The 11,438-nt window shown below is 37.9% G+C and overlaps 1 protein-coding gene across 1 annotated transcript; it reads left to right on the top strand.

Annotated features, from left to right (window-relative positions):
• The first annotated feature begins 3,910 nt into the window (after window positions 1-3,910).
• On the top strand, window positions 3,911-9,657 carry LOC110214894 (carbonyl reductase [NADPH] 1-like). The gene is made up of 3 exons (XM_020996008.2): window positions 3,911-4,578; window positions 5,339-5,446; window positions 9,557-9,657. The coding sequence occupies exons 1-3, from the start codon at window positions 4,140-4,142 to the stop codon at window positions 9,655-9,657; spliced, it is 648 nt and encodes a 215-aa protein (XP_020851667.2). The 5' UTR covers window positions 3,911-4,139.
• Window positions 9,658-11,438: the final 1,781 nt, after the last annotated feature.

The raw sequence follows: 11,438 nt of genomic DNA, 5'->3' as shown, positions 1-11,438 counted from the left end.
TGGGGAGACAGACTGAGAGGAAATAAACAATATGAACAAGCTTGGATTTATGAATACTAGAAGATCTAATATGCAAACAAGTGAGAGGTTCACCAAAAATAAAATGAATGATTTTGAATACACAAAATTAAAAAGTGTATGTACAATCAAAACCAACTCATCTAAAATTAAAAGAGGAGATAACTGGAGAAAATCCTGGCAGCAAATTTCTCTGATAAAGCTTTCCTTTCTAAGGTATATAAGGAATTGATTCAAATTTTGAACAAGTCATTCTTCAGTTGAAAAATAGTCAGCTCTCAAAGAGGAAAAAAAATCGAGCTAGCTAGGACCATGTGAAAAAACGCTCCAAATCACTGGAAATTAAAGTTTACTTCAAAGCAACTCTGAGATTCTATGACCATATACTAAAGCATGAAATCCTCATGAATGCAAAAAAAGCAGAAATGTTGAGTACCTTTTTGAATGTCCACAATGCAATAAAAACCATACCCAATAAAGAAACATTAAAAGGAAAAAACGGATTTTTCAATCCCCAATTTTTCGAGGATCAAATCAGGCAATTCTAATTCTGCTCCATCTAACATTCAGTGCCCCATTTCTCTTAATTCTGTCATCTGCAGGGAAATAAAATCATCCACAAGATAGCACTTCAAATACTTGGAAACCAGCTAGTATGTCTTCCCTAAGGATTCACTTTTCCAAATGCTATTTGGAAATCACTATTGTTTAGAGAAATGCAAATCAAAACAATTCTGAGGTACCACATCACACCTATCAGATTAGCTAACGTGACACAATGGGAAAATGACAAATGTTGGAGAAAGTGTAGGAAAATTGGAACACTAATGCATTGTTGGTGGAGTTGTGAACTGATTCAACCATTTTGGAGAGCACTTTGCAGCTATGCTCAAAGGACAAGGAAGCTATGCATGTCCTTTCGCCCAGCAATATCACTTCTAGGGCTGTATCCCAAAGAGATCATAAAAAAGGGGAAATGATCCACATGTACAAAAATATTTATAGCAACTCTTTTTGTGATGGCCAAGAATTGGAAATTGAGGGGATGCCCATCAACTGGGGAATGGCTGAACAAGTTGAGGTATATGAATGCAATGGAATACTATTGTTCTATATGAAATGATGAGCAGGCAAACATCAGAAAAACCTGGAAAGATGTGTATGGACTGATGCTGAGTGAAATGAGCAGAACCAGGAGAATGTTGTACACAGTAACAGCCAATTGTGAGATGACTAACTTTGATAGACTTAACTTTTCTCAGCAAGGCAAGGATCTAAGATATCTTCAAAAGTCTCATGATAGAAAATGTTACCCACATCCACAGAAAGAACTATGGAGTTTGAATGCAGATCAATGCATACTATCTGCTCTTTTTTTTCCCTTCTCTTTTGTTTTATTTCTTCTTTCTTGTGGTTCCTCCTATTGGTTCTAATTCTTCTTTACAACATTGCTAATGTGAAAATATGTTTAATAGGAATGTATATGTAAAGCCTATCTCAAATTGAGTGCCATCTTGGAGAGGGAGCCTGGGAGAGAAGGGAAGAAAATTTAAAACTCAAAAGCTTATGGAAGTGATTGTTGAAAACTAAAAATTAATTAATTAAAATTTAAAAAAAGATTCACCTTTCCTAACAGGCTAACCATACGCAGTTTCTTCAACCAATCTTCACTTGGCATGATCTCTAATTTTTTCGCCATCCTGGTAACCTCTTCATTCTGTCAACATCCTTCCTAAAATGTGGCATCCATAATTTAATACAATATTCCAGATATCTAATCAGGGAAAAGCACAGTGTGATCAATATATACCTCATTTTGGAAGCTCTCCCTCTCAATGCAACTTAAGTTTGCAGGCGCTCTCTAAAATGTTAAGTTATAGAGCGGGAGATGGATTTGTAGTGGTTAGCAGTTTCCTCAAGGGTAATATACCAATAAAATCACAAGTTTGGGTATTTTTAAAAATATAGACTAGCTTTTTTTTCAGCTGCCAAATCACAATGCTGACATGTTTAGCTTGCATTCCATGCTCTCTCTTTGTTGGTGATCTTTTAACTTTTTTACTCAGAAGTTAATGGACATTGAAAAAAACAGCCATCCTCGAAGTACAACATAGAGGATTATCCTTTCATTTTGTACGGCATCATTTTTAAAAAATATATTTAATGCAATGTTTCTTTCAAAGTTTTCTTGCCTACATTTTTCCCTGGACTTTGTTCAGTTTTATATTCTTCTTCTTCTTCTTCTTCTTTTTTTAAAGAGATTGGCTTTTTCTATCTCACCCAGGCTGGCAGTGCAACAGTGATTCATGGGCCTGATTCCACCGCTGACTGTAACAGAAACTGCCTTTGGGAATCAGTCAGGCCTTCCCATTTGTGAGTTAGGGGTCTAGAGAACCCCAAGAACAATTTCAAGCAGGAGAGCTAGCAGGATCTGTCTATACCATGCATACATCCAAGTGTGCTTTCATTTTCAACCTATACATCCAATTGGTTGTCAAGCTAACTCCTTGATTAGTGCAAGTGAGGGAGAACCTCTCCCTTATCCCTGAATCTCATTGAAGTTCTCCATCCACTACATCACACTGCCTCTCTCTGCATATACACGTATTTGTGTGTGTGTGTGTGTGTGTGTGTGCAATACATATCTTTTACTATAACAGTTATTTCTCAACATGATACCTCACTAGACCATATCAATAACATGTGGATGTCTGTGGATCAGGTTTCTTTAAGCCCTTCACAATGTTGCTCCATCCTGTGTTTCCAGGCTGATTCCATGTTATTCTGGCCATATCAGTCCTGGGCTTTCATGATAGTGCATGTATGTGACATGTTGCTGAATGGGATATTCAATCTTCTGCCTCCACATCTTTTCCCTGGCTTTTATCCAATGCCTAGAATGGTCTTACTTCCTTGTACTTTTGCAACCTCTAAACACCTTCAAGGCTCTGCTCAAGCCACTTCTTTCTTTCTTTCTTTCTTTCTTTCTTTCTTTCTTTCTTTCTTTCTTTCTTTCTTTCTTTCTTTCTTTCTTTCTTTCTTTCTTTCTTTCTTTCTTTCTTTCTTTCTTTCTTTTTTTCCCAAGGCAATTAGGGTTAAGTGACTTGCCCAGTGTTACACAGCTAGTAAGTCTCAAGTGTCTGAGGTCACATTTGAACTCAGGTCCTCCTGACTCCAGGACCAATGCTCTATCCACCTCACCACCAAGCTGCCCCAAATCACCTTTTTCTGATTCCCCCAGTTGTTAGTGCCCCTTTCCTGTCACTCCCCACATATATGTGTATTTATTTTGTATAAATCGAATATTTATTTATCTCTGAACATCTTCTATTCCACCAGGAAAAAGTGCTCTCCCTGAGGGCGGAGACTACCCTACTTTCATATTTGTTCTTTCAGCACTAGATATAGAGACTGAAACAGGGCAAGTGCTTAATCAATGCTTCCTGAAGGGGTGATGTTTTTGTAAACAACAGAAGATCCAAAACATACATAATCAAAGGAATCTTACATCCAGCAAAAAGTCACACCCCACAGAGAAAGAGGAAATAAGGCTGGGCAGGTCAGGCGGTTTCTTGGTGCATACTCCTTAGAATATCTACAGACATTTGAAGAAGCTTTAGTTTTTCTACCCACAAATTCTCACAGCTTAAACTGATAACCTATTGTAGAGATAAATTTTCTCAGATACTTCCCACTAATTCTTTGGAACTTGGGAGTATCTTGGACACTTTCCAAATATTTGCCTTTCCGCTCTACTATCACACCTGGGTGCATTGAACTAAGACTTTTAGCGGCTCATTAGGCAGAACCTAGTGGAGATTTAAGAGAAACAAATTAGGGGAAAACAAACACTTATGAGCTAAATAATTACCCAAAGAGCTACAGAGGGAGACAAAAGAAAATGCATCAACCCTCTTAAAGGTCTGGGGTTTGGTTTTTTTCTGTTTTGTTCCCCTCCCCGTGCATTCCTCTTGGAATTTAGGAACCTGGGACTGGCTGACTGCTCTACCTTAGTGGAAAGAGACTGGCACATGTAGGAGAGTGGAAGAGAGCACCTGAGAAGTCACGTATTCACCCTCAACAGGTAGTCCTAAAGAGTAGGGGAGGTGCCGCGCCAGAGTATGGGCTTTATAACCAGTGCCAGCCACAAACTGCAGCTCAAACATCTCCGCACTCTCTCTAGTGCAGCCCAGCCACCTTCTCTGGCTTGCATCCCCAGACCAGCCCCGGCTCAGTGTCTTGCACTTTCTGCCCTCTACAGCCCCAAAGTCATGTCTTCCAGCAGCCGAGTGGCCGTGGTGACCGGGAGTGACAAGGGGATCGGCTTGGCCATCGTGCTCGATCTGTGCAAGAAATTACCCGGGGACGTGATTCTCACCGCCAGGAATCCGACCCTGGGCCAGGAAGCGGTGAAGAAGCTGAAGGAGGAGGGACTGAACCCTGTTTTCCACCAGCTGGACATCAACGACCAGCAGAGCATTCGGACCCTGCGGGAATTTCTCAAGGAGCGGTATGGGGGCGTGGATGTGCTGGTGAACGATGCTGGAATACTCTTCAAAGGTACGAACTTGGGAATGACTGTGCGTGCAAATGAAAATCACTAAAATTGACTGTGCTCATTGTAAAATACAGAACTCCTCACTCCAGGGGTAAAAAATAGCTACAGGTTGTTAATGCCTTCTGGTGTTGTTCATTCGTATTCCACTCTTCCTGAGGTTTTCTCTGTAAAAATATTGGAGTGGTTTGCCATTCCTTGGAGAACCAGTGGATTAAGGCAAACAGGTTAAGTGACTTGCTGGAGGTCACAGGGTAGTAAGTGTCTGGGGTCGAACTTCAGCTTGGATCCTCCTAATTCCAAACACGCGTTCTATCCACCGATCCATCTTATTTCACCCTACCTGGAGAAATTTCTTTCTATCATTTTGGTTATATCTCCTATTAATCTACTGGTGTAAGTGTTATAGAGTGCTGGCATCTGAGCACGTGCAATTACTTTTGTCTGTGTTCTATCCCCACTGGTGTTGTTTGCACATAAAGTTTCTTCAATAAATGCTTGTTGAATTGAAGTTGTTGAATATTTGTAATTAACAAAGCTTCTTGATGTAACTCTCACATTTCTGAATTACACAAGATGTCAAATTCCCCAGAGGATTTTGGGTAGGTAATGTTATGTGTGTGTCACATAGTAGGAACTATATAAATACTCACCTCCCTTCTTTTAAAGTTACATAAATTTCTTTGCTACAAGTGTTCAGTTTGATTACTGTTTAACTTATGCTCCATTTTCTTCTCTTTCTTCCCCTCCCCCTCTTCCTTTTAGAGGCTGATACCGCATGCTTTCCTATTCAAGCTGAGGTGACACTGCAAACCAACTTTTTTGGCACCAGAGCTGTATCTGCAGAATTATTGCCTCTGATGAAACCCCAAGGTAAATTCACTATTTAGAATAAAAAAGTATTAACCATGTTTATGCCAGGAGGACAAATCTGGAATTATCCATCATTTAGTACTAAACAAAATATCTGAGTTCTGACTCAAATTCTAACAATGTTGCCTTTTCTGATTATCCCTTGTTTTTCTGGGCCATTACTCTGATAGTTATAAAAAAGAAGAAATTAGACTTGATAATCTCTAACATGACTCCTAATCTCTATTTCTGAGCTACATAAGACGTATCCTTTTTGTTCAGGGAAATTGGGAAACCTTAGGTTTCTTTTACATGAGTCATATAAAGTATGACTCGAAAAAAAGAGGGGGGGGAATGGAAGAAGAATAAAAATACCTCTCTGTCAGGACTCCTCCCCAACAGTAGAATTCAGGAATAGTTTTTCCTCCCATAGAAACCTAAAACATAATTTATTCCAAAAGGAGACAAATTTAATTTTAAATTCTTTGGAAAATACAGCTTGAGACACCTCCATCACCTGCAGAGGAAGTTCCTTTTTTTTTTTCTGAATGAGATCTCCTGGTTGATTAATGAAACTGTAACCATCCATCCTACCAACAGAGTCTTAAATACATCACTTGTTTTTTACATAGTGCATTGAAGGAAGCCTGCTTGTAGTCCTTAGATTCCCAGGAGGAAAGAGAATATTTGTCATTAAAGTTGCATTCCCTACCAGAAGAGCCCACTCACTTTTCATAGATTTGGCATATACTTTAGGTAAAGGAAGCATACAGTTAGAAAAAGAGCAATTTAAAAAAAAAATATGTAACAGAAAAAAATACTGGTCATTAAAATAAGGCAACTATTGAAGCATAGTGTAAATGTTTAAGGAAGCTGACCTCCATTCAGATGAGTTCAGGCAGTCTTTGGAGTAAGAAATGCTTGAACTTCTTAAACATTTATCTTTACCTGGATGATAGAGCATTATTGTACAGATTATCTTCTTTCTGCAGGCCAGTGATATTTGAGATAATCAGATGGCTTAATTTTCTGATTCTCCAGAGAGAGAGTCAAATAATCAAAATAGCAGTAGGCCAAAAGTTGCAAACAATACAGGTTGCCAGGGGTGTATAGGGCTGTTCTGGAACCAGTTTGAACCCAAGCTGATTGTTAAATTTCCATCATAAACATTTATACCTTGCAAATCAGCAAATGTTACAAATCAGAGTTTGATTTATTGTGGATTTTCTAGATTTAAGAAGGTGATGGAGAAAATATTAATAATGTAGATACACTTCAAAGTGGGTCCTGTGTACATCCCACACACACACACTGCCCCCACCCTCGCCATAACACAACATTGAACTGATCCCTTCCCTATTTCTAGATGCCAAAGCCAAAGACTTGTACACTACACAGAAGCCTCATACCTTTGTAAACTGGATGTGGTATTCACTGAGTGGGAATTACCCCAGAATCAGATTCTCTGTATAGTCAGATCATCAACTCATCACAATTAAAATCAGAATTAGTTAACAATAATAATGATGAAGATGATGAGAAATGCATGGTGTATAATTGAACCAGATTTTTCCTAAACAAGTAGTTGACAATCTAAAATTGGAAATGGACAGGAGGAATTATATCAACCCTGAGTAAAATAATTTTATCTACCTAGATGCTTAACCAGTGTCAATTAATTGACACAACAAGGAAGTGAAAAGAGCTGAGAAAGCTCCTTAAGGAATGACCATCAAAGAGCACACTGACTTAGAATATAAACTCATTTGTAAATTCTTTTGAGGAAAGCTACAGAATAATTATGAGCCTTGTCATCTCCTGAAGAAGGAGGTATAAAAACAGTTTGAAGAAAGCTTGGTTAGCTGTGTGACCCTGGGCAAGTCACTTAACCCTGATTGAGTCACAAAAGACAAACAAAAAACAAATAAAAAGAAAGTTTCATAAAATATAAAACTATGAAAAGTCAACCCAAGGATATTTAAGGATGAAAAGAGTAGAACAAAAACTTGCAAAAATTATTTTAACTATCTTTATCTTTCTGCTATGGTTGGTCAGACTAACACTTTTGAGTAGTCATAGATCAGTTTCAGGAAGCTTGTAAATGTTTTAAGGCAATCAGCACAATATCACCCACAGAAATATCTAGAGATTCTCTCATCAACTTGAACTCTATGCTGATCTCCATTATCATAGGATACCTCTCCCTTTTTACACTTCACCTAATGTTTATGATAAGGTCATTAAAAAGGTTTATATAATTTTTGTTGTGACATCTTTCAAGGAATCGAGTATTTGTCCATATATACATAAATACATATATGTATGTGTATACATATATACACATACATATATGTATGTATGTGTATATATGTATGTGTATACATATATACACATACATATATGTATGTATGTGTATACATGTATATACATATATAGCCCATACAAAAGTTATATGCATCTGTATACATATATATGGACAAACGCAAATTTTCTCAAGGCACTCTAGCCTGATCTTTTTTCCTGTTTAACTCATGACCTGAGAATACATCTGAATTGCCTGTCTCAGATAGAGATAGAGAAAGATCAATATAAGGTCAGGCCCTAAGTTAAAAGGAGGAAAAGAGCAGGCTGGGATGCCTTTGAGAAATTACAGAGCTCTTTCAGTGACCACAAGTTTCCCATGAAAGCAGACACCCATTTTTGTATAACAACGTTTTGCAATTGTTGTTACATGGCAATAAGTCATAGAATCCAGCAGTCTCTAAAGGATTAAAAAAGTATTACTCACTGGAAGGCAGTAGAGAAGCTCCTGGTGGATATTAGCAATCTGCAACATAAAACCAATGAGGAACTCCAGAGAATGGTAAAAGAGCATGTACGTGATAAGCAGAGAAGATGGGCTAGTCATGTGGTGATAGCAAAGGATGACAGGTAAACAGCCAGAGTGATGTCAGGGGAAAATGAGGAAGGTTTCCAGCAAAATCCGAAGACTCTCCCCACCCCCCATCCCTGCCAAACATATAGGAGGACATGAATAAGGGTAATGCAGGGGATGGCTAGGGTGTTTGTGGGAGGGAACTTCTGAAGCAGTTGGATCACAAATCCATTAGACACAAATGGCTAGTGGACCTGTGATTTCATCCATTTGGGTATGACTTCCAGCATTATAGATCGCAATCCATTTATGCCTTCTCATTTTCTGTTTCTTGTTGATTATAGTAATTTTAAAAATTAAATGTCTTGTCTTCCTGGAATACAAAGAATAACATTTTTAAAAAATTAGACTTCATGGCTACTACCAAGGTATCACCATTGATTGACCTAGTGACTTTTAATTCAAATTCCTCCACAGATTTGTTCACAAGCTAGGTTATTTTCCCTGTAGAGAATCCCAGCTAAGCCCTGGAAAAGCAATAACGAAAACTGCATGATTTGGCTGGGATTCTCTATAGGGAGAATAATCTAACCTCAGAACTACCAGTTCTACCAGGTAGAGTTTCAGTGTCAACTACTGGGAAGCCCCCAGGTATCAGTTAATGTTTTTATAAGCCATCATAAGGACTTTTTAGGAGGGTGCCTTCTCTTATTTCTACTTAGTATAACCTATGTATTTTAAACAAGTGACAGCTGTCAATCAAGAGGATCCATTTTGCTTATTACATTTTAAAGATAGATGTGAATATATGTTAATAGGGCTAAGGACTATAAGGCATATGGATCAATTTTGTGATAGCATAATCAGTTTGACTGGAAATTTCCTCTCATTGTATCAGAAGAGTGTTTAATTAAAAATTGATTAAATATTGATGGACAGGTTCAATTCTTCCATGAAACATTGCCATCTATGTTCATATATTCAAATTTAGCACTGTACCTGGCGCATAGAGAGCATTTTATGTTTTTTTCCCATTCATTTCATTTATTATTCCTTTGCAAAATGATTTTTAGATGTGTGGACAAACAATAGTTCTCCGTCCTACACAGAAAAGAGTTGCGTCCTCAGCTATTAAAAATATACACGCATCTCACGTCATGAAAATTAATGAAGAAATAAATATGAATTTTGAATTCTTTCAAAGAACGGTTGTAAGAATAATATGACAAAAGATGTCTCCATATGTTTTATTGCAGGTAGAGTGATGAATGTCACTAGCTTCCAGAGTTTTAATGCTCTTAAAAACTGCAGCCCTGAACTACAGCAGAAGTTTCTGAGTGACACAATCACAGAATAAGAGTTGGTGGGGCTCATGAATAAGTTTGTGGAAGATACAAAGAAGGGAGTGCATGAGAAGGAAGGTTGGCCTAACACTGCTTACGGAGTGTCCAAGATTGGAGTCACTGTCTTGTCAAGAATCCATGCCAGGCAACTGAATGAGCAGAGGAAAGCTGATAACATTCTTCTGAATGCCTGCTGCCCAGGATGGCTGAGAACTGACATGGCGGGACCCAAGGCTCCCAAAAGTGTAGAGGAAGGAGCTGAAACCCCAGTTTATTTGGCTCTTTTACCTCCAGGTGTCACAGAACCTCATGGACAGTTTCTGTCAGAGAAAAAGGTTGAAAAGTGGGAACCTAAATTTATGAATCTATTCTAGTAATACTTGAGTATTCATATCTTGGATTTGATTTAAAAATTTGCATTTAGAAAGAAAGATAAAAGTGCATTTTGTGCCTTTACTAATTGTCACAGTTAATTCCTATAGGATGTTCTCTTTGAGTTGCCTACTAATTATGTGAGAGATTGTGTAATGACTGAGATTTGTAATGATTCAATATTTGTAATGATGGAAAAACATGCCAAATTCAGATTGTCTAAATGGAATAAAAAGTTTTCAAAAGCTACCAATAAATCATTAAGGACTCTGAAATTTTTGTCATTCCTGACCAAGTTTTTAGAATCTGCTTCATCACAGAAATAAGTAATGCATGCAGGTTTCTTATGCTGGGGAAATGCCAGTATAACAAGTCAACACCACAGGGTTCAGGGGGGACACTTTGCTTTGGGGCATTTACTGAGCCATTCATTATAGGTTGTCAGGGTGACCTTCAGGTAAAATACCTTTCTGATGCCATATTGCAAGCTACTTCTATTACAAAGGTTCCTTCTCTGGGAATGCAAGCCTTCTCTCATAATTCCCAAGATCCTTTGTAAATTTGAGGCTCTTTTGACTGGTGTTAACACATCTTGACAGATTACTCAATTAAGTATGTTCCTTCACAAAAGTCTTTGTTCAAAAAATATGCTGAGTTCAATGTATATGGACTATATTGGGAGAAACTGTGGCACAGGCAAATCAAGTTCAATCAGTGTAGTGGAAAGAGTAGAGATTTGTAATCAGAATTTGAGTTTGAATCCCAGGTCTGCTACTTACTATGTGATCTTGTGCAAGTCATTTAACTTCCTCTGAACCTTAGCAACTAACTCTCAGCCTACACAGGATTCTGTGTGAACCACAGCATCCAATGAGACACTAACTACCTACACAGGATCAAGGCAGTAGCTATTTAAAGGTTAAGCTGTGGTTGGGAGGCATAAGAAAATTCTCTCCCTTTGCATGGCTTTTCTGGGCCTCTTCTGATTTTATTATCTGTTTAATCCTGGGAAGTTTTATACCAGGGCTGCCAAACCAAGATCATGCCCTCAATTACATACATTATGTTTGTTACTGTTAAATAAGGCATTTAACCTGTGCTCAACTAATTAGGTACTGCCCCTCTCAGTGGAAAATAGCTCCACAATTATTTCAGTAAGATCATTTTATGTTCGTCTTTTTACGGGAGGCCTTCCCGTGATTTTGTATGAAGAATGGATCTTTTGGTTTCTTGATTTGGGGGAGGGGCCAAGAGATACACATCACAGGTTAATATTTTGGGATGAACAACTATTTTTACCATGAAGTCAGAGGACACAGGTGATGAATTCTTGAGCTTGGTCTCTTAATAAACCTTCATTATGATAAATAATAAATTTAATTATATTATTATTTATCTTTTTAATTTTATACATGATTAAACA

This window comes from Phascolarctos cinereus, unplaced genomic scaffold, assembly GCF_003287225.1.
Source record: "Phascolarctos cinereus isolate Bilbo 61053 unplaced genomic scaffold, phaCin_HiC Scaffold_726;HRSCAF=1367, whole genome shotgun sequence".
Lineage (NCBI taxonomy): Eukaryota > Metazoa > Chordata > Mammalia > Diprotodontia > Phascolarctidae > Phascolarctos > Phascolarctos cinereus.
This window is presented reverse-complemented; position numbering and strand designations above follow the sequence as displayed.